Source organism: Chelonus insularis, unplaced genomic scaffold (genome assembly GCF_013357705.1).
Source record: "Chelonus insularis isolate UGA/USDA-ARS -01 unplaced genomic scaffold, ASM1335770v1 contig_403_pilon, whole genome shotgun sequence".
NCBI lineage: Eukaryota > Metazoa > Arthropoda > Insecta > Hymenoptera > Braconidae > Chelonus > Chelonus insularis.
In genome coordinates, this window is record NW_023276560.1 from 118,790 (window position 1) to 142,080 (window position 23,291).

The following is a 23,291-nucleotide window of genomic DNA, read 5'->3' on the forward strand; positions in this document are numbered from 1 at the left end:
TCATCTTGATCACGATATTATAATGGAGAGATTTAATTACTCATTTAATAACTTTCACAGCTTATGACGTCAAAATTTTTTTTAACTATAAAAAGTTATTAGTACAGAAGCTTAGATAAACGTTTAATAATAATGCTGATACTTCTTGTTTAGTTTATGTTCAATACTTCGAATAAAAGACCCTCTATAATTTATCGAAATCCCATCAATAAGAGCCAAAAATATCATTGAAACTTTCTGTTCCCTTCAGTGTGAATATTGTTCATACTTTAATGGCTGAGTGGGTTCGATATCGTGTCTAATTGTAAAAGTTTTTTTTGTAACTTTTAATGTAACATAAATGAACCTCGAATGACAATTAAGTCTAGGAGATGAATAATGAAAAAACAATTACGTACATTTAAATTATATTTCAACAAAGGATTTGTTGAAATTATAAATAATTCAGAAAATAAAAATAGGATAATTTAAATATTAAATAAAAACATAAAATTATCCATAACTGTTTGATTAATTTATTAATTTTGGGATACTACACAATGTTTATTACAGCTCAATGCACATTTATTTTCGTACTATTTATTTCAACAGTTAAATAATACTGAATCTAATATAGAACGGCGACACTTTGTACATTCTTTAGAATGTATTGTTATTAAATTAAATAATTTATTTTACCTTCATTTAAGGCTAGAAACTTTAAATAACTTCAAAACTTTTTTCTTCTTTTTTTTCGTTCTCTTTTTATGTTTTACTTCACTTCCTCTTCTTCTGCTCAATCAACGGTTCTGTATTAAAGAAAAGTAAATGATTAATAATAAATTATAATACAAGGAATTACTCAACAATTTTATTTACATAGGAAAGCATAGAAGAGTAAATTAATAATGTGAAATAAAGTATTGAAAAACTAAAAAGTACACACAACTAGAGTTAAACATAACAGAACTGTTAGTGGAAAAGAAAATAAGTCATGCATGGGATTTCTAAGAGAGATCTTCAAAATCATCATCGCTAACTACAGGACTTGAAGAATAATCAAGAAGTAAATCCTCTTCTACATACACTATACGAAGTGTATTGGTAAATCCAGAGCCTTTTTGCCATCCAGTCACAAGAACAACGGTATCACCAGTTTTCAAGAATCCACGGCTCTTTCCAAATGTCATTCCGTATTGTACACGTACATCAACATCCTTCAACCAGTCTGGCTGTTGAGGATCTACATAATTCAAAAATTATTTTTCATATGTAATTAATTTGACATCATTATTAAACTAAATTATAAACATACACATCTAATTATATTGATAAATCGATTGCCTTATTTTGTTCTGAATTTTTCATGTTTTGCGTCGATTAGAATGAATTTGGAATTGCTCATAAAAGTTATAAATTTCTAATTTATTGTGAAATATTCGTCATGCTTTGATAAAAATAAAATATAAGAAAATTCTTGGAATTAAAATAATGACAAAAGTTCCCCGAAACTTTTATTTTTAACGACAAAACCCTCTATCTCAATTATCCTAATCGTTATTTACACAAAACAATAAAATTGCTGTTTTATCGAAAGACAAATTTTAATATTTCAGTTGTATATTTCTTGAAATGATAAAAAAATTATCATACCAGTATAATAAAGAGGTAAAATTCCCCGGTACAAATGAGCCTGCCGTGCGACCTGAGGGAAACGAGTAACAGCAATAATTGGACAGCGAGGTCTGTACTTGGAAATGAGATGCGCTGAGCGACCACTTGTTGTAATAACAATGATTGCCGTAGCCAAACACTTGGCAGAAGCCTCTACTGCGGCAATGGCTACAGCGTGGGTTGCATCAATTGGTGGAACTGCCTTAGCAGACAAATCACGGAATAGTTGATTGTGCCAGATTGCAGCCTCAGCTTCTTTACAAATATTTGCCATAGTGCGGACACATTCTAGAGGATAATCACCTTTGGCAGTTTCCCCTGAAAATTATATATAAGTATTATTTTATGTTAATACAATACTTTTATAGATAACAATTATTTAAATTATAAAAAATTACCTGACAACATTACACAGTCAGCTCCATCCAATATGGCATTGGCAACATCAGAAGTTTCAGCACGTGTAGCACGTGGTTTCTTTACCATTGATTCCAACATTTGTGTAGCACAAATGACAGGTTTTCCAACCTTGTTGCATCGACTAATCATGCATTTCTGTGCAAGGAAAACTTTTTCTGGTGGAATTTCAATACCTAAATCACCACGAGCAACCATGATACCATCAGAAGCTGCAATAATCTCATCAAGATTCGTCATTCCTTGTTGATTTTCAATTTTTGAAATAATCTTAATATTTTTTCCTTTTTCTCCTAAAATACTGCGAATTTCAGTTAAGGCAGCAGCATTTCGGATGAATGAAGCAAAAATCATATCGACTTCTTGATCAACACCAAATTGCAAGTCAGACTTGTCTTTGGCTGACACTGCAGGAAGATCTACTGGGACTCCCGGAAGATTAACTCCCTTACGAGATCCAAGCATTCCACCGTTTTCAACAGTTGTTATAACTGAAGTTGGTTCTAAATTTCAAAATATTTTCATAAATTGTTTATTTACAATTATATATTATTGATTAGATAATGTGATAAAACTTACCAACACCAGTAACGATTAATGAAATAAGGCCATCATCAACAAATACACGGTTTCCAACTTTTAAAACTTTGGAAATATTTTCATAATCAACATATACTGTTGCAGCATTGCCTTTTTCTGCATAAGCTTTGTCGGTAGAAAGTTCGAATTTCTGACCTTTGACTAATTCAACTTCTGCTGAACCGCCCTAAAAAAGTTTAATGATTTTTCAATAACTTTTTTGCGATTGTTATTAAACAAAATAAAAAGAAAGCCTTAAAATGCAATTTGACTACTTAATAATTGTTTAAAATAATATTTAGAATTTACTTACACCTTCCAAAAGACCAGTACGAATTTCCGGTCCTTTTGTATCTAAAGCAATCGCGACAGGAACATTCATTTTATTGCGTTCAGACAAATTTTTTTGAGCTTGTCTAACATTGGCAATGGTTTCAGCATGATATTCATGAGATCCATGAGAGAAATTCATTCTGGCAATGTTCATTCCAGTTTCGATCATCTTCTCCAACATTTCTACTGATCTTGAAGCCGGTCCAATTGTACAAATGATACCTGAAAGCCGGTAAAAAGCAGCCGGAGACTCAGTGTCCAGTGCGCACATGTGATCCAAATGAGTCTGAGCATTTTGTGCTCGGATGCTTGATGGTCCGTCCATCTGAAATATCATTTAATTATTAAAATCTGCTTTATATTAATCAATAAGAAATAACGATGCATTTAACTCTAGTCTATATAACAATTAATTAGAATAAATAATTTAAATGGCTTTTAATTGACGTCCATAATTTACTGTAAAAAATAAAAAGATGAGTTGCAAAAAAATCTTGAAGTATTGAATAAAAATTTTTATGATCAATTGTTTCATGAAACATATCAAATATAACAAAATAAATAAGCACAATGCATTAATAATCATGTTTTTATTTCAATGTCTTGCAATACAATGTAGCTCAAGGTTAGTTCAGTAGAGTAAAATCATTTAATAGATTGAAAATAATAATAAACATGCAGTAATAAGATTTTGACGTAACTTCAACCCCATTCAAAAACAAAACGATGCAAAAATGAAAGATTTTTGGTTAAATATTCTATTTAATGAATGATAAAAAGTAAAATATAAAATAAAATATAACGTATTTATAAATGAATTGATTTGAATTTTTATCAATGAAATATTATATCATATATGCAAATAAAAATTATGATAATAATGGTGCTAATAAGATGATGGTGAATTCCATTACATAATTTGTGACTTTTACTATCATCATAGTGTAGGTTTATATGTACATCATTGAGTAAAGGTAGTGGTCAAGGACAACGAAAATAGACATTTCGACTTGGAAACTACTGTGCAGCCAGACCCACGAATTATCTAATAAAAATAGGTTAAATAATGGCCACAAAAAAAATACAAAATTTATGTAAAAATAATAGTGAATAAATAATAAAAACTAAATTGTAAAGAGCCAGTCACTAAAAGCTTTTTTGAAACATTTAAAACAAGGGAAAAATATTTAAAAGATAATACAAGAAAAAAATGTCAACACTTTAATTTTGACAAGAGTATGATACCTTATCATCGCTGGTAATCCAGACCATTTTGAAGGGCTGCGAGAATAAAGGATATAAGTTTTTAATTAGTTTGGAATTTTTAACACAAAATTTACGCGATAATGATATTGAATTTGATAAATAAAATGCTATGTGTGAATAGTGAGCGCTTTGATTTGGATAAACGTGACTTTCGTGAATGAGCAGACGTAGACATATGACAATGCTGCTTCTACTTATGCGCATTCGGATAACAGTTATAATTGCCTGTAAAGTTAGGACTGATAAATTTGTACCTTGGCTATGTTTGACAACCTACAAGCAATTGTTATATATTGCATTTATGTACAAACACTCATTTACAGTTGGCATCTTCAAGTAAATCTTCCCAAAAAATTTTATTAACCAAGTTTCCAATGTAAGACATCTTTCTTTCTAAACTTCTTTCAACTGTATTCATTAGGGTTATAATATTTTTAAAAAGTATCTTGAAATATTAATGAATAACTTACAATTAATTACTACATAGTGTGTTCAATTATTTGATAAATGTCACAGAAAGTATTGTGAGATGTTTCAAAAATGATTCATAGTAAAGATTTTTATCGCATCCATTTCAAGGTTACTCGTATTCGTGGTGTGATTATGACCTCTGTGATCTTAAAAATTTTTTTGTATAGTTCTCTAATCAGTCAATTTATTATCTTACAAGTTTTAATCTTTTGATCTATATCAATAAATAATTTTATTCAAAGATTATATGCAATTCACATGCACAAAGAGCACGTGTTAATTTATCAATAGCTGACAAAACAATTTACACATATCTTTTTTTATGACATGCAGAATATCTTTTTCCAATTTTAATCTTTTAATTTATTACTCCAGACATTTTTTATCTATTTTATATCTTTTTTTGTCAATATTTATAATTTAATATCATCAAGTATCCTTTAGTATTTCAAATAAATTCATTTTTCTAACCTTAAGAAAAAAAAAATCGAATTATTTGAAGCATCGTGACTGAAGTAAAAAATCAATGTTACTTATAAAGAATTGCATCATCTAAATTACTCAGATTTTAAATTTAACAATAATTATCGAAGATAATAAATAAGTTCAACTTAATCAGTTAATACTTAGTTCGATATTTTTAAATTTATTGATTTTTATTTACGGGAGAATAAAACAATCACGCGATTATGTAATGAAAATGCAATATTCATAAAAGGTATCAAATACTCTGAGAAATTTATGTATTTAATGATGTGTCAAACCGCAAAAACTTTTATGTTATTTGATTTTATATGACAAATCACCGGCTTCTACGACGTGACAATAATGATTAACCGTTTTTATTTTTTAGTATTTATGAGTACCCAAGAATAAATGATAATTAAAATATTGATCACTCAAATTTTTAATAATTTGTAACTTAAAAAATTACCTTAAATAGATACTTGTGATGCTTTGAATGTTACAACAATCAAAAGGCTAGTTTAAATGACGACCTGGTTTCGAATAGATGAACTGCTGCAAACTCGTTCAGTAAAATTCAGCTGACTAACCGGAAATTTAACATTCGAGGACAGTGAAGGTCAAAATTAAACTTGCAGTTACACTATTGTGCCGGTGGTGTTCTCTAAGCCTTCTAGATTCCCGGCTATAATAATCGATAAAACTTAAACAACACGATACCTAAGAGCTTGATGTACATTTCAATTTTCTTCAACAATTCAGCGGCATCTGTTGTTGATCTATAACCTGATTTACTTGCTGTATCATCAGAGAGAAACTCACTCAAAGTATCAATAATTTCAAGCATCATTTACCAAGTCAATTCACAACTTTAATTCAAAGAAAATTCCTTCTTTGCACTTTAATCTAACAACTAAATCTATTTCTGACTTGAATACTTTGGATCCATTTCTATCATGACTTAAATTCAACTTCAAAATACTTAGAGTGACATATCACTTGCTTAATATGATTAATTTAAAAACGATTCAGCTTTTTCCGATGCTAAATAGTTGAATTACTTTTAAATTAACATAAAATTTTCCTTAATTACATTATTATTCATTATTACAATTGAGTAGCCTACAAACATGATTTTTTATTCCTTTTCTCCGACTGTTTCTTATTTGTTCATTCCATAATTAATAGAACGAACCATTCATACAATTACAATTCTTAATAACAATCTATATACATAAATTTGTAATAAATACTATTCTTATTGAAATTAGTTGATATAATTAAAATATTATTCATTGATTTATTCCTTTTTATCAGGAATCGTTTTAGGTTTTTCATTCAAATTCTCTAAAGAACCTTTAATTGATTCAATACCACTTGAAACATAAGAAGGTAAATCAACAAGAACTTTAAAAGTTGATTTAACTCCATTATTCCACATAGCTCCAGCACATTGTGACATGTTATTTACGCTAGGTAGTTCTGGAAGCTAAATAAAAGTAATTAAATAATTCATCAGTATAAAATAGAATTTGTATGAATTAATTATCAATTAAATACTAATTGACAATTATTACCTCATCCATAACTTCTTTGGGCATTTGTTCTTTAACATAAGGAGCAATTCCAGTGTAAAGTTTGTTGTAAAATTTTATACTATGATCTGCATCAGACCATAAACCTTCTTGGGCAGTATAATAAACGATTCCACCAGCCAAACTGGATTTTATTGCAAATCTGTGTTTAAAAAATATATTGTGTATTTTTTACTTAACCAATTGGTTTATAGGTTATTGAGTATTAAAGACTATACATTAACTACTTACTTAATAATTCCCATGACTTAATAAGTGGTAAAAAATGTTGTCAACAATAACTATGATATATTTATTACTAATTTACTGTAAATAGTAATGATGAATTACTAAAAATTACGTAAAAATAAGGCAGTATTCCATGTCATTAATATTGAATACTCACAGTCACCAAACAATGTATTTCAGAGAATTAACTCCATTTTGTTTTCTCGATTGTAACGCATTAGTAGTTAGAAATTTAGTAATAAATAGATTTTTGATGTAAAACTGTTAAATTTTTTGATAAACAAAAATTATTATTTTTATTTATTTTCGATTAAAGTCAAAAAACAGAAAAAAATGTTTTAAATGTCATTTGAAAAGAGTAGTTCATTGGCGGGAACGCAAGAGCGCATTCAACAGTGATGCCAACGTTATAAACAAAAATATTCGGCCATTACATAGGGAATTTTGAAATTAGCAATGGCCAAATTGGCAAAAATATTACCTACGAAATTATCGTCTCGTTGTTCCTGATATTGTGTGATAGACTTATAAAATACATAAAAAGATTTATTTTGTCGATTAAATAAAAATAATATGTCTATTTTTTGTAGCCTCTATACCTTTAACTATTGATTATAAAGAGTATAAACACATAGCTACTAAGTATCTAGTGAGAACATTTTTATGTAAGTGTTTGACAGTGAAGCTTATTTGTACATTGAACCTAGAATTACTATTCTCTTTAGTTTAAATTTGAAAATGCTTGTTCTTTTCATAATAATTTTCAAGTAATTCATCAAATAATATTCATAAATTTACTAACATGAATTTTTTATAATAAAAACTCAAGTAGTACAAACTAACCTTTCCTACATCTATAGATGTAGTATTACTCAGTATGGTATTGGGAGGAATCAATAAAATCAACGCCTTACAAGTGTAAATAAATGTCTTCTGTCTCAGAAAATTACGCTAATCTCCGTGCAAAAATGATGTCTGATCGAAAGGCACAATTGGAGCAAAAGAAGGCAAAGCTCCAAGCTATCAGAGAAGAAAAAGAACGACGTAAAAGGGAAAAGGAACAGAAAGATGTATGCATATCTGTCAATCTGTTATTTTTAATTATTATTTTTTCATTACAATTAATCTTATTTTTATATTTTCTAATACAAAAAAGGTTGAAGAAGCTACAGGCCGAGCGGCCAGTGCCGACAAAGATCAACGTAAAGAATTGGATGCAATGCTGTCATCCCTTGGAGTAGCTCCAGTATCTGGTACTTTACAATCCATATTTAACAAAATTATCTATTATTATTACATTAAAATGTTTCATTTTATATTGCAATATTCTTAACTTGTTGTTATTTTTATGTAGATGTTCTCTCTAGTCTTTCAAGTATGAATTCTTTGACATCAGATCATAGCACAAGTGGCACACCTGATACAAGTATGCAACCATCTTCAACTAGTACATCACACAGGTATAATATTGATTTTTTATATTCATTTCTTTAAAGGTAAATATCAAGAATAATTATTTATGAAATTTATAATATTTTTTTAGTTTATTAAAAAGGAAACCAAATCGAGAACTTACAATAGTCTCAGTGGCCCACACTAACATTCCTCCCAAAGAGCCAGTAGTTTATAGCAAGCAAACTCAGACAGCACAAACCACACAGACATCTCATGACGGTGAGTTTATTTATTTTCAATTAAAGTCTATTCATAAAAATATTAATTCTCCACTGAACGTTATTTCTTACTAGAATATAAGTAATATACTTAATAATAGTAGTAATCTCATAACCGCAAAATCAATCATTCTGAAACAAAATATTTTAAAAATACTCATTTATTTTGTTAATTTATACTATTAATTAGTTCAGGTTTTAATTATTTTTTTAAATCATTTATTTACATTGCCGAGGAAACTTACATATTCACATATAATAATGTTAATCTTAACAATAACAATCAACATTTTTTAACTCTTATTACGTTTATGTTAATGACAGTTACTTTAAGTATATCTTGTATGCTCTACACAACACATCTAACTTTAATTTTTTTTTTTTTTAATTATTACTAAGACAAATACTTCATAATGCGCGGTTTATTATTATAATTTATTTAATTCATGACATATTTTATCATTCATTGAAGTCACAATACCTCATCAATCATTTCGTTACCATTTGTTTTTTTAACATTTTCATCTTCTTGTAATTTATTTCTATTTATTTAGTTTTTATTCTTCTATTTATTACTGGTAGCGGGCTGGATACATACTATTAATAGCAACAAATAATCGAGATAATTATAAGAGTACTAATGATTATGATTATTATCATAACAATAATAATATTATTAGTAATAATAAATAATTAAATGATCGGCCTAATGGAGATAAATATGACAAAATTTCGTAAATATGATCAATTTCTGATGATTTTACCGCAAAATTAGACAAAAATATTTATATATACTCAAAATTGTTTATGATTTTTAATTAAATAATTTTTTTTTATGTATCGTCAAATTAATGTTGTATTTGTGCTGGGAAAAAAAATAAGTGATGTTTAATTGTAATTTATTTATTAATTATTTTGTTAATTGTCTTAATTGGTACAACTGATTTTGCGGTTCAATCTAACATACGCGTGTTCCCTTGGTCTTTTATTATACATTTGGTCGAAACAACTGGTGTTGGACACAAGGACTGTCCGCCTCCTCTTCCGTCTACTCCTACTGTACGACAACGTCACCAACTCACTCTTGCTCCGCAGGCTACTTTGAGACTGACTGGTGGCGTCCCAGGAAAGGTGGGTCTACACCAAACTACCTATGTATGTTTTGTCTACTTTTATTCTTTCCTCCCATAACTGTATCTGTACTATTATTAATATTTATTATAGAGGTAGATTTGGTTTTTAATCATTGGCAAGATGTTGATATCATTTACTGTACCAAGTATCAACTTGGTCAGATAATAATAATCATCGACATCTTTCTTCAATATCAAAACTAATTAATCAATGATCTTTGATTAATTATCAACACCTTGCTCTGAGATTATTATACAAAATCGCGAAATTCTTTCTGATAGTTAATAAATTAGAATATAAGTCTGATGGCATTGATAAGCACGCTTATAATGGTAAATCGCCTGCACATTTTACGCTTTATTACGCCTTTCTATTGTCAAAATCTTATTATTAAATGCTACCAGAACATGCACCCATAACATTAACAAACTTAATAACGTTCATTACTCAAATGGAGACGGAATTTGAGTATTTATTTCACAGCAAAAAAAGCAGGCTTTGGACCCTTAAAACTTACTTTATTTTTTTATTTACTTAAAATAATTACTGTATTTCCGTAATTTCTAATGAACATTAATTTATTTATTGATTATAATTAAATTCATCAATAATATTATTAATTCGTTGATAAATTAATTGTAAAAAAGAACAAATGATAGTGAAATCGATTGTGAAGAAACTTAGGGGGGTTAGCATAAGTGTGACAAGGCATGTATTGTCATATTGCTTATCATATATACAATAAACATTCAGTAATTAGTGGCATTCAGTTTCCGGTTTGCTGAGAAGAGCAATAGTAGTTTTGGGCTACGATCATTGATTTAAAAAAAGAAAAAAAAACATTTAATATTTAGCAACATACATACATACATATATATATATATGTATAAATATTTATTATAATGAATTAATTATTTATGTTTGCACGTAAACTATAAATTATTTTATTTATTCTCTAGGTAGGTGATAGTTTTATCATGAATATGTATGTTTCCTCTAATATTCAGTCAGTATTAATATAGTTATATACACTATTTCGAAACATACAATTAAACCTTACTACATTCAGTGTATGTTTTAATGCAATTATTTGAATTGGTTTTTGTTTTTTTATCATTAGTATTGTTTTATTGATGATAATCAACATTTTATAATTAGATGTATTTATTGGACAAGATTTGTTGATCAATAGTTACATGCTTCGTTTGGAAATCCATTTTTTTTATTGATATAAATGTCTTGATTTAAGAATCATGCTCTGAGTGTAGGGAGGTTTTTTTGTTCACATACCATACATCATATTCAGACAAGAGTATCTTAACTAAGTACTATTTTTTCCCTCCCCTCCTCAGCTCATGCATTCGACTATTACGGTAAGTTATGATTTCTCTTGCTTTTTATTGTTTTTTAATAGCAGATTAGATTGAAATTTTTTTATTCAAATAGTTTACATAGATAATTCCTATCAGATTTCTAGTTTCCTATCAGATTTCAATGAAACATTAGTCAAAGTTGATAGAATAAGTTTATTAATTAATAATCAAGGTAATGAATAATTATAAATTAAAGATAAAATTTATTTAAATAAATTCGTCACGACACATTTTTATTATACTCTCCACCCGGTAACAATTATTACTTCAAAGTTGAATACCTAAGTGAAACTAATACTAAAGCTACTCGACTACTCTTTTGCTCTTCTTTCTTTCCGGTACTTATTGATGCACGTATTTCAAATTCAATTCTTCAAATTGGTATTATTAAAATTGCACGTTTATTTATCAAAATTGATAATAAATAAATTTTTGACTAAAAATAAAAAATGTCAAATTCACTATATTTATAAAATGTGTCTGTGAATTTTTATCTATGCATGAAAAGCAATATTAAGTGAAATTAAAGTTACACTTGTTCTATTTATTATTAATATATGATAATTAATAAAATGAAAGTTCAAGTTTATTGATGTAGGACACCAGGATATATATATATTTACAATGAATATCTTGTCACAACTTAACGCACCTTCCAGAGTTCTCAGGATGATGTTCACGTCATTATTTAGCAGTAATTACTTCATTAGACTGCATTTTTTTTTCAACATCTAGATTTTACTAATTGATGATCAATGGAAAGTTTGTAAAACTACAAAGCTTAATGAAGCTTTTACTTAATTAATAATTAATTAAAAAATTTCAATAACATTAGTGTAATTAACTAACAAACTAACTTGATCTTTGGGCAACTAATTCAATAAAATTTATCAAAAGTTAATTGGTTTAAAAGGTGCAAATTCTATTCTAATATGCTTGGGGATAAGGGTATTTTGTTTGAAGAGGTATTCTGACTACTCAAAGAATTTAAAATGGCTTAATAGTTGAAAATGGATTTAAAATAAAACCTTATTGACATATATTAGAAATAATAAGTAATAAATAAATAAAGGCTAGAGCTTTGAGCAGGGCAATTATAATGCATGAAATAAATTATTGATTCACCCATTTGAAATACTCGTTCCAAATACTTCTTAACGATTGTCGATGCATGGAATTTTATTACGTTGATTGATGATGAACAAATTAATCGTTAATCTTGTCCATTGACAATCGCATGGAGTCTATATGGAACGTTCAAAGTATGAGATAAAAAATTCATTGAAATTTTCTTTTCCCTCCTTCAAGACGAGTACAATCTAAATCCTGGTTTAGAGTGGGAGGACGAATTCACAGGTAGGTGATCTACTCTAAAGGTGAATCCGTTTATTAATTGTGTCACGAGCATCTCGAGCTAATTATCACTATCACGTTTATTTTATTCATTTATTTACGAGCCTGTTTAAAAGTCTAATGTGTATTATATTACGTACTTTATTAATTAAGGTTCATTAAAAATTGCTTTCTCTTGCACTTGTTATGTCTTGAGACTTTTCAGGCTCATCAAATGTCACAAATGCTCGTTTAAAATGTCTGCTATTTGTTTCATAGAAAATAATGTCAGTATTGAGTATTTGTGTTTAATTATTACATGAAATAAAAAAAATTCAAGTCTTAAAGGAAATTAATTTTTATTCAATAATTAGTTCATTAAAAATCAAAATTTAATTTTAAAATGATAAATGATGATTTTTAATGAATTTAAATTGGAATAATTATTTGTTTCTTTTGACTTTTATTTTTTTTTAAGTAGTATCTTCTTTTAACATTAATTTCATGAGTAATTTAAATTTATTTATTGTAAGATATCTTTTGATACACCCGTTTTGTCTACCTGTGAATTTTATTAAATGCACGATTAATGTCAGTACTAAAAGAAATTATCAGAATAGTATAGAAAAATTATAAACAATAATCAATCAAAATTTAAATTTATTTTTGTTTAAATAATTAAATAATTCCTTAATTGTCAGAATATAGAAATGCTTAAGTAGTTGAAATTATTTTCTCTATCTATTGTGTAGTAAATACCTGCATGCATCAAAGAATCAAATGTTATTGATGAAAAAAAATCCCAATCATAGTAGTGTATTTATGTTATACCCACATAATTATTAGTATTGAGATGACATTTATACTTAACAATCCTACAAACTTAGATGCATGATATCTATATAAATATTTTTGTCAGCTGGAATTGTGCTAATTTATTTTCAAACTTTCATCATATTTTACTCCATTTGCTCATCAATTAGTCATTAATAAAACTTGCACAATAAATAGAGGGTGGAGAGATACGGAACATGATCTCGTATTTATAAATAAATTTTAACATTAATTGAATAATCATTTATAAAAAATCATTTAATTAATGAGCTTTCAATATATCAATATTAATGTTCTACCGTCACTCTCTATACGTAAGTAAATTTAATGCATGATGAATAAAAAGTGTCAAAAGACTTCATATTTATTTCTTCATTAATTTTATTTTTAAATAAACATTTTATGTTACTGCATGTCAATAGTCGTGCGATTTAAAAGCTTTATTTAAGCTTAGCAATAATAAAATTCAAGCATCAGTAGTATTTATCATTATCAAAGTAAATATAAAGTTAGTAGATGTTTTTAAAAGTTTGTCAAATAAAATAAAAGTTAGATTTAGAAATAGTTAAATGTTAATTAAGTGTCATAGAAAAAGCAAAATTAGCTAGTTAAGAGTAGGTTGAGCATAGTGTGAGTAGTAAGATTAGGAAGACATATCGGGGAGTAGCTTATTCACCACAGTTTTGACATATGATGATGGCCAAGCTGAAGATGAGGAGAACAGTCTCCCGCATATGGATGGTTTCCAAAGCAAACTCCCACCAGGAATTCTGCCTCATGGTCTGCCACAAGTCAAAGAAGTCCAGCCAGCAGTCACTCAAGTTGAACAGCAAACGGAACAAGAAAAACCCAAAGAAGGTTATTACCTTTTTTATTCAACTCTAATAAATGTTTTTATTAATTTATTTTATATGCTTGTACTACTTTATGACCTTATTAATAATAATTTATATCTATTTGTTTAGTACGGGAACTTAGCGAGGAAGAAAAGCAGATGATCATACTTTCGGAAGACTTTCAACGGTTTCTTGATAAAACAAGTCGTTTAGCAGAACGAGCTCTTGCTGAAAGTGTAGATATTTATACTGATTATACTGGTACTCTCGATGGAGAGGAAGGAATGTATGTTATTTTCATTTTATTCAAGTTAAATAATAAGATAGAAGAATAAATTTTCTAAAAATTAATTACATCATTTTTAGGGATGAAAAGAACCACCAAAGATTATGGTTGAATAGATCATTTTATTGTGAACGTTGGTCACGCAATCGTTGTGTAACGTCTATGGACTGGTCTCCACAATTTCCAGAATTACTAGTAGCTTCATATAATTGTAATGAAGATGCTCCAAATGATCCAGATGGAATTTGTTTAGTTTGGAACACTAAATTTAAGAAAACAACACCTGAATTTATATTTCAATGTCAATCAGCTGTTATGTCTACTACTTTTGCTAGGTTTCATCCAAATTTAATCCTAGGTGGTACTTATGCTGGTCAAATTGTATTATGGGATAATCGAGTTCAAAAACGAACTCCTATTCAACGAACCCCACTATCAGCTAGCGCACATACTGTATGATTTATTCATTCATTTATTTTTATTAGTCATGTTTTATTGCTTTCTATTAGTTAATTGATTGGATTATTTATTGAATATTTTAGCATCCTGTTTATTGTCTGAGCGTCGTTGGAACACAAAACGCACATAATCTTATAAGTATTTCAACAGATGGTAAAATGTGCTCATGGAGTCTTGACATGTTATCTCAGCCACAAGAAACCTTAGATCTTCAAGCGAAACAGTCCAAGCCTATTGCCGTTACTTGTTTAGCGTTTCCGCATGGGGATGTTAATAATTTCGTTATTGGTAGTGAAGATGGTACTGTCTATTCTGGTTAGTATTTGACATTTATTCAAACTACTTTTACATCTTTCATTTTTTAGTTAATATATTTTCAAATAATCATTTCTGTTAATAAAATTAATATTCACTGTTATTCTGATATTTTTTATGCGTCTGTTTAGCATGTCGTCATGGAATAAGAGCTGGTGTAACAGAAACATACGAAGGACATCAAGGACCGGTGACAGCTGTAAGTGCTCATGCTGTACAAGGTGGTATCGATTTCTCTCATCTTTTCCTCACTTCATCCATTGACTGGACTATTAAGCTTTGGAGTCTAAAAGGAAATAAACCTTTATATTCATTTGAACACAATGGCGACTATGTTTATGATGTTGCTTGGTCTCCAACACATCCTGCTCTATTTGCAGCAGTTGATGATTCCGGCAGGCTTGATTTGTGGAATCTCAATCAGGACACTGAAGTGCCAACAGCTAGTGTTATTGTTGATGGCTGTCCAGCTTTGAATCGCGTTTCTTGGACACCCAGTGGATTGCATGTTACTGTTGGTGATGATTCTGGAAAAATTTGGGTCTATGATGTGGCAGAAAATGTTGCTCATCCTCGTGGAGATGAATGGAATAAATTCTTGTATACTCAACAAGACTTGAAGAATAATCAAGCAGATGAGGAATTAGATAAACCTAGCTTAAATTCAACTGGTCCGTCTAGTTTCAGTTCCATGTTATCAATGATATCAACTCCAATAAGATAAAAAATACTCTAGATATATTTAATTCTTGCAATTTTATTCATATAGATAATAATATAAGATTTAATTAAAAATAATTTTGAAATATTCTAATATGTCATTAGATACTGAGCTCTATATTTTTTATTACTTTTTTTTTTGGGTTCATTTCCTAGTATATTTCTAAGCTTTTCTCTGTTTCATACTTATAAATACTAAATAATAATTAATGAATAAAAATATATCAAATAAATATAAAATTTAAAAGTGTAATTTTGTCTTTAAAATAAAATAGAGTATATTGAAAGTATAAATAGTTGTAAAAAAACTAAAATAAAGATATTGAATCGACAGACTGTTCTTGTAACACTTTCGTAATTGAAAAACAAACTAAAAAAAACTCATGACACAACACAGACAGCCACTGAATTGAAAAAAATATAGACTTTTGTATTTCATTCTAATAACTATTTTAATTGTTTGCAACATATAAGTTTAGAATAAAAATTATTCCATATATAGACATACAAATGATATCATTCGGCAATGATGTCACATAGTAAAAAAAGATAGTCCGCTGACATCACAGGATTATTCATGTCGAATTTGTAATAGATTTAAAAAAAAAAACTAATTGTTATAGATCATTGACAGTCAATATTTAAATTTGATTTATCTCATAAAATATATTCAAAGTTAATTAAGCATATCTGAATGTAATTGGTAATATATAAAACCTAGGAAATCGATTATGCCTCAGTAATATAATAAGCCTTACATCTGAGGTATAGAGAGCAGTGCCCCAGAAAATTGACCGTTTATTGCTCCCGTGCATTGTCCGGAAGGGAGGAACGTGATGGGAAGACTTGGAGACATTTACATGATAGGTTTCATCGATGTGAAGCAGCCTGTGGTGTCTATAGAATACCTCAGGTAGAAATAGACAGGAGGATACTGCACCATTGATGGGTTCAGCGCCGACGCACGAAGCATAATGAAATTTTTAAAAAGAAGGGAATTGAACACAGTAGTGCTAGAAACCAGGTGATGGCGGGAACTGTGGAGGGGCTCGTGGGTGAATAGTGGTGGATTTAGATAGGCACCAGAAACTGGAAGAGCAAAGTAGTAGTGGGATTCCAAATCAGTCATTGCAGTGCTGATCGGCGCTACACGTTGAGGCTTTCGATAAGTCATCAGTTGTTTTTAACTACTCGACAATAACGTGTTATCTTACTCACGTGCCGTGACATTGATTTACTTTACCAATTTTGGTGTATTTTTTGCCATTACATCACATCATTTATTATCCAGCTGCAAGGATGGACGACAAACAGACTGGTTAGTTATTGCAATTTTATTAAGTTCTTGTTTTGTCTTTAATTTAAAATTCACGCTCCAATTAACTATTTTATATCATTTCGAATTATTGGATATTTTTCAATTACGTCATAATTAAATGTGACTCATTTCATGTTTGATGGTGGGTAAATTTATCGTTTTTGTTGATGTATGAAATTATTTTTAGAATTTATCAGTCGATTAGGTAATTCAAATGATATTTAAAAAATATGATGAAATAATTATTGTTATTCAAATATTGGTTATCCATTCACAGAGCACATTGTAATGACACCTAAATGCAAGACAGCCAAGTCAACAACATTAGTAATTGAACGTCAAGCTATCACTTCGTCAATTGACAAATCCAATCAACAGGATGCTTATGTAGCAGGTGGTGACCATAAAGGAATTGTTATCAACAAACATGCTAATGCAGGTAATGACTCATATACTTAATTTCTTATCTATTTATTTATTCATTTATTTCATTCAATGATTAACATGATATTAAATAAAAAATTTTACAGTTGCCAATGGTTTGTCTGATAATACACCCGCTCATTTATGTCTTGAATTTCGTGTTTTTCTGGTCAGTGCACAAACTAAAAAGCACACCCAGGAATCCCGGACTCTAAAATTTTGGTTTGTAAATTCATTGCCAGAGACTGAACATGCTAGTGTAGCACAAGAATTTTTTAAAGAGCTCGTAAGCCCTCAAGAATTTCCACGAGGTATATAATGCCTTTTTAATGATATCATAAAAGTAATGATTCTCAATAATCTTTCTAAAACTTTCACACTTTTAATTATGCAGATTACGTTGGATTCATCAAGAAAATAATGAAATTAATGCAGCATAAATACGTTGGTATAAAGAAATTAGAAGTTGAATTAAAGCAACTTGAAGAACCGATTACATTACCAAGCAGACCATGTGAGTACATCAATCATCTGGTAGATAGTTGTAAAGCCATTTGTTAAAACGGTGATTTTAAGTGGTTAAGCAAGTAATTGGTTGAACGTTAGTATGGGGTCATCGCTAATTTAATTAGACTCATTGGCAGTAAGAGTGATAGCTGATTAAATGGAAGATAATTTTTTTTTAATGTTTTATAGTCATCAATTAATAAGATTCAATGAGCAAATAATCAAACTCGTTAATTTGAACAATATAAATCCCCATGTATAAATTATACATACATTCATTCAAGTGGCGTAAAATAATATATCCTCTTAGGCATTATTTTTATCATAATAATTTAATTTAGTGGAATAAAAATGTTTTATTGACTTGTTATTCACAGCTCAGACTGGCTACGTACTATTCACTCTCCCTCGGTCTAAGAAAACTGTTCGGATAGCAGGTTCGATGTAGCCAAAAAAAATGAAATGTTTTTCTCAGTTGGATCTTTTTGTTGTCATCGCTCTTAGCTATCAAATATTTATGCTCTATGAATGTTTTTTTTTTTTTACATAACACCAGAACAACTTTTCATTCATGCTCTTAGTTGAAAGTTTGTTTATTATAACACTGCAAGGCATATTAAACGACTGAATTTCCATATATATATATATATCAGAGTAGATTCTATATCATATCAACGATCATGATCCATCCATTAATCTAGAAAAAATTTATCAATTAATTAGCACGATTTAAAATCTTACTTACATTAATTAGATGGCACATCATTTCTCATATCATTAAATAGTTGAATAAATAGTTTTTGCATTCAATTAATTTATCTTCTAATTCTTTTCATTCCGTTGTTTCCCTATTGACTTAGTTCGAACCACGTCATTGGGAAAATTAGATTTATAATTGTTTTTTCTATTACACAGTAATATGTTACCATAACAGTATTGACTTAACAATATTTATCCGTTGCCTGAAAATATGATAAACATAATCAATAACTGCTACATTGACCTGATTTTTAAATAATTAGCACATCTATTTCATTTTTTCGTCATGCTAGCTCAAAAAACTTTATTATTCCTTGCAAAAAAATGTTTTTAATAAATCAATAATCTTTGAAAATAAGTAACGTATAAACATGAAACAATTTTTTTGCAAAGAATTAATTTTCATAATATATTTGTTAAACGTTTGATATTATCATCAAGTCATTTAATCAACCATCGCCATAATTCATTTTATATAAAATCTGAAATATCGTCAATCATTTTCATATAGACTAATAATTATCTTCTATTTTGTGATTGATCTATTGATTTAATTTTTCAATTTAGTATCTGCTGATGAAACAATAATGGGCCAAATTGTAGAACTCACTTCAGAAAAGGTACTTGAACTTATTGAATCAGCGTATCCAAACCCTGTTACCATTGCAGACATGGCTAAGTAAGTGTTCACTTAGTATTAAAGAAAAATTCATTATTCTAAAAAACAATTTTTATTTGAATGATTTTTTTTTTTTTTAATTTAAATAGAGAATATAACTGGGATGTTGATGCGGTAAATACTATAATGATAGAACTCCAAAAGAAAGGAGTGGTAAAAGCTATGGAGCATGGAGCATTCACGAGAGTTGCTCATCAAGACACGCAGATTAAAGTCGTAAAACAGATGCCAGCGATGGCTAATGCTAAACAACCAACAATAGCCATCATTACAGCTCAATACTGCGAAAAACTAGCAGTGGATTCAATGATTGAGAATAAAGAAACCTTTGTACGCTATACGACTGTTGGTGAGCAATCAATTTATTTATATTCCCATAATTATTATTTATTATTATCAACTACTGGGAAATTTTCTTTTTAAATACATCTTTAGATTAAGAAAATGAAAAGAACCTTTAATATGTTTTAACTATCAGTAGAATTAATTTAACTCGGGCAATTTATTTTCTAGACATTAATAACCTTTTAATTATTTAACGGATTTAATTGTTCTTTACTTTCTTTAGAAATTATTAAATACTTATTTTTTATTTATATTTTATGATGCATGAAATCTTAGGTACTGCAAGCTCTCCTGATACTACTGATAATGGTGTACCAAGAGTCATTTGTCGATTCGGTAAAGTAGAAAATAATAAAACTCGATTATTTATATTTGTTTATGTCTGATTTTCTTCGTATTTTTCTCATAATAATCACGAGTCAGTCATATCATCAGATGCTTCATCAAAGTGCTTATATCTCAGGTCGTTGGCAGGGTCAGGTGTCACAGCAGATCATCATACATCCTACACCCTATGAAAAAATAATCATTTATTTATTGTTAATATATTTTCTTCGTTAATATTCTGTTCCTGTTTATTTGTTTACATGTTTGTATTTAATTATTGTATATTCTATTTATTCAAAGAGATAAAAATTATTATCTCTTTTTATTTGTGATTGCACTCCGAATTGATTATTGTATTATACACCAAGTCTATGATAAAACAAATATGTAAACTGTATAAAATAAAACTTGATACTTATATGAGCATTATTCAATTACAGGTGAATCGAATGTTTATACTTTGGGAAATATTGGTGATCACCGAATAGTTTGCACAAAACTTCCTACCGTGGGGCACACGAGGGAAGCAATAACGGCAGCAGGAAATACCACAACAAGATTACTTGGTAATTGGATTGAAATTCTATTAAAAGCCAATCAAATATTTTTTATTGAACGATATTTTGCTATAGACTAGTGTATTTTACTAATGTGCTGATGTTTGCAAGCAAAATATTTTTATCTTATAAAAATAACAGATTATTTTTTTACATTTGCTTATAGAATAATTTTTGATGTAGGAGAAGAATGAAAATAACTATTTTTTTGTTGTTACTTTTAGGTACATTCCAGAAGGTTGATTATGTTTTTCTAGTCGGGGTTGGCGGTGGTGTGCCTCATTATACAGATTATAATAAACATGTGAGATTGGGAGATGTGGTTGTGTCATATCCTACTATGACAAATAAAAAATACGTTTATATTTACTGTGAAAATGCCAAGGCAGATGAGAATGGCAGTTATCATTTTGATACCAAAGAATATTGTCCAGTTAATTTAGGATTACAAGAATTAGCTATGAATTTGAAAAAAAATGTAATAAAGAAATTTAATCAATGTTAAATATTAATTTATAATAGCAATTAATAATGTTATTTTATGTTTTGACAGGCAGATGAAAAGTCTGATACACCGTGGAAAACATATTTAAAGGAAGGTCTCGAAAACTTGGATAATCTTCAATCAGAGCATGACTTTAAGCAACCACCATTAGAATCTGATAAGCTGTATATGGCTATCGGTGAAAGAGATGTTATTGAGGTTGCTCATCCGGCCGCTCCTCAAGATATCTCAAATAAAAGGTTCTTCCGTTTTTTCTTACTCAACTGAATAAGTCATCATTTGTCGAATACTGATAAAAAAATATTTTTTATCACAGAATGATGGGCTGTCCACGTATTCATTTAGCATCAATAGCTTCTGGTCGTCAAATTTCTCGAGACGATCAATTACGACAGAAATTCGCATCACGGTTTGGCTGTCTAGCCTTTGATGGAGAAATGGATGCTGTAGTTGAGAGCATTTTAGGTAACTGTCGCGAAAGTTTTGCAGTTGTTCGAGGAATTTCTGATTACAAAGATGGATCACGAGGCAAAGAATGGCAACCTTATGCTGCTTTAGCTGCCGCAAGTGTTGTAAAATCCATCATCTATGCTATGGATCCACCTAGTGTTTAATTTAACTTAAGAATTCATTATCAAGTCTGAAATAATAAGATGACTGTATACGTAAGCAGCTTTCTTCAAGAATGTAAGTAGTATTTTAGATTTAATGGAAAGATATATAACAATAAGAAAATTTAAGTAATGTTACTGATGGTTTACTAAATGTCTATAAAAATGTGATAGAATTCTGCATTTTAATTTAAAAAAATAATGCATTAATATCGTGATGAAATAATACAGACAAAATAATCAAAGCATGAATATATGTCAAGCCATCAAGCTGTGGCCAATTTAACAAATATAATAGAGTTTATTAATAGAGATATAAATGAATTAAAGTAAAATCTATATCAGAATATTTAATGAAATATAAAACATAGAAAACATATAAGAAAAAACATTTTAAAAAATTTATAGAAATATATAAATATACCAATGTGTTCAATCTCTATGAAAATTGCTGCCATATTTTGAATCATTTTACATTCACGTCTAAACGTGATTTGTTTACCTTAAAAAAAAACTTTTATGATCTAAAGCACAGGGTAAATTGTAAAACTTTAAAAGTAGAGGAGAATAAAATCCGTTGAAAGAAAAATATATAAAGAAAAAAATTTTAACAAAGAATGAAGAAAAAAAGTCCAACTATAGAATTTTTACTTTTCTATTTTAAAAACGTGCCTACTTTTTACGTCTATGCTTTTCATAAGCTTGCTATTGGAAGAATAGATGAAAAAGTGAATACGACTTGAGAGAATAAAAAAGTATAAAATCTCATGGGACTTTCGTACAAAACACCACTTTTGTAAAATACAGAAATAATGATTTAATCATGCATAATTTTAGTAAAATAAGCTACTTGATTAATTGTAATGTTAAATTTATTTATAATAGTTTAAAGATTTATTTATATATTTATTTATTTATAACTACCGAGCACAATGCCTGTACTATAAGTAATTTTATCATTAATTAGTTTTGTTAACATTGTTTAAAATATTTCACGTACTTTGTACCGTCTCTTAAGACTATTATTTTATAAAAAAAAAAATGCAAAAGGTTTAATAAATAGATAGCAAAAAAAAACAATCATTGCAAGTAATTGATTTACCTTTGTTATAATTTCAATGTATGTTGTGCCTTAATTTTTAAAACTCTTCCTGCTACTGTTATTACTATTACCATTTTGATACCGAATTGCTCCCTTTTTGCTATCGTACAATAAGCATCGATGCATTATCGAATATGATGCTCCGAATAATAATTTTGTCTCACAACAGAAAAAAATTATTCTGAGGCA

The 23,291-nt window shown here is 28.6% G+C and overlaps 4 protein-coding genes across 23 annotated transcripts; 2 read left to right on the forward strand and 2 right to left on the reverse strand.

Annotated features, from left to right (window-relative positions):
* Positions 1-492: 492 nt before the first annotated feature.
* On the reverse strand, positions 493-5,867 carry LOC118068952 (pyruvate kinase-like). 2 transcript variants are annotated; one of them, XM_035086733.1, is made up of 8 exons: positions 5,654-5,867; positions 4,228-4,263; positions 2,963-3,307; positions 2,650-2,836; positions 2,052-2,573; positions 1,633-1,971; positions 1,066-1,222; positions 493-788 (listed from the first exon to the last, which is right to left on the reverse strand). In XM_035086733.1, the coding sequence occupies exons 2-8, from the start codon at positions 4,252-4,254 to the stop codon at positions 776-778; spliced, it is 1,590 nt and encodes a 529-aa protein (XP_034942624.1). In that variant the 5' UTR covers positions 4,255-4,263; positions 5,654-5,867; the 3' UTR covers positions 493-775. The 2 variants fall into 2 exon arrangements, with proteins under 2 accessions (XP_034942624.1, XP_034942625.1); XM_035086734.1 differs by lacking the exon at positions 4,228-4,263.
* A 402-nt stretch (positions 5,868-6,269) lies between these two features.
* LOC118068953 (MICOS complex subunit MIC13 homolog QIL1) lies at positions 6,270-7,246 on the reverse strand. Of its 2 annotated transcripts, XM_035086736.1 has the most exons (4): positions 7,165-7,246; positions 7,011-7,085; positions 6,762-6,921; positions 6,270-6,673 (listed from the first exon to the last, which is right to left on the reverse strand). In XM_035086736.1, the coding sequence occupies exons 2-4, from the start codon at positions 7,022-7,024 to the stop codon at positions 6,485-6,487; spliced, it is 363 nt and encodes a 120-aa protein (XP_034942627.1). In that variant the 5' UTR covers positions 7,025-7,085; positions 7,165-7,246; the 3' UTR covers positions 6,270-6,484. The 2 variants fall into 2 exon arrangements, with proteins under 2 accessions (XP_034942627.1, XP_034942626.1); XM_035086735.1 differs by having other exon boundaries at positions 7,011-7,182.
* Positions 7,247-7,460: 214 nt separating this feature from the next.
* Positions 7,461-16,166, forward strand: sw (short wing). 17 transcript variants are annotated; one of them, XM_035086716.1, is made up of 13 exons: positions 7,461-7,672; positions 7,868-8,077; positions 8,164-8,260; positions 8,362-8,467; positions 8,551-8,681; positions 9,707-9,811; positions 11,167-11,187; positions 12,496-12,543; positions 14,059-14,211; positions 14,319-14,475; positions 14,556-14,928; positions 15,018-15,249; positions 15,381-16,166. In XM_035086716.1, the coding sequence occupies exons 2-13, from the start codon at positions 7,934-7,936 to the stop codon at positions 15,971-15,973; spliced, it is 2,160 nt and encodes a 719-aa protein (XP_034942607.1). In that variant the 5' UTR covers positions 7,461-7,672; positions 7,868-7,933; the 3' UTR covers positions 15,974-16,166. The 17 variants fall into 17 exon arrangements, with proteins under 17 accessions (XP_034942607.1, XP_034942606.1, XP_034942608.1 ...); XM_035086722.1 differs by having other exon boundaries at positions 7,462-7,672; positions 9,776-9,811; positions 15,381-16,165; XM_035086715.1 differs by lacking the exon at positions 11,167-11,187 and having other exon boundaries at positions 9,707-9,835.
* A 647-nt stretch (positions 16,167-16,813) lies between these two features.
* Positions 16,814-22,583, forward strand: LOC118068960 (uncharacterized). 2 transcript variants are annotated; one of them, XM_035086746.1, is made up of 11 exons: positions 16,814-17,287; positions 17,565-17,726; positions 17,818-18,021; positions 18,105-18,224; positions 19,544-19,655; positions 19,745-20,004; positions 20,277-20,336; positions 20,768-20,893; positions 21,109-21,362; positions 21,438-21,628; positions 21,706-22,583. In XM_035086746.1, the coding sequence occupies exons 1-11, from the start codon at positions 17,269-17,271 to the stop codon at positions 22,001-22,003; spliced, it is 1,806 nt and encodes a 601-aa protein (XP_034942637.1). In that variant the 5' UTR covers positions 16,814-17,268; the 3' UTR covers positions 22,004-22,583. The 2 variants fall into 2 exon arrangements, with proteins under 2 accessions (XP_034942637.1, XP_034942638.1); XM_035086747.1 differs by lacking the exon at positions 20,277-20,336 and having other exon boundaries at positions 16,819-17,287.
* Positions 22,584-23,291: the final 708 nt, after the last annotated feature.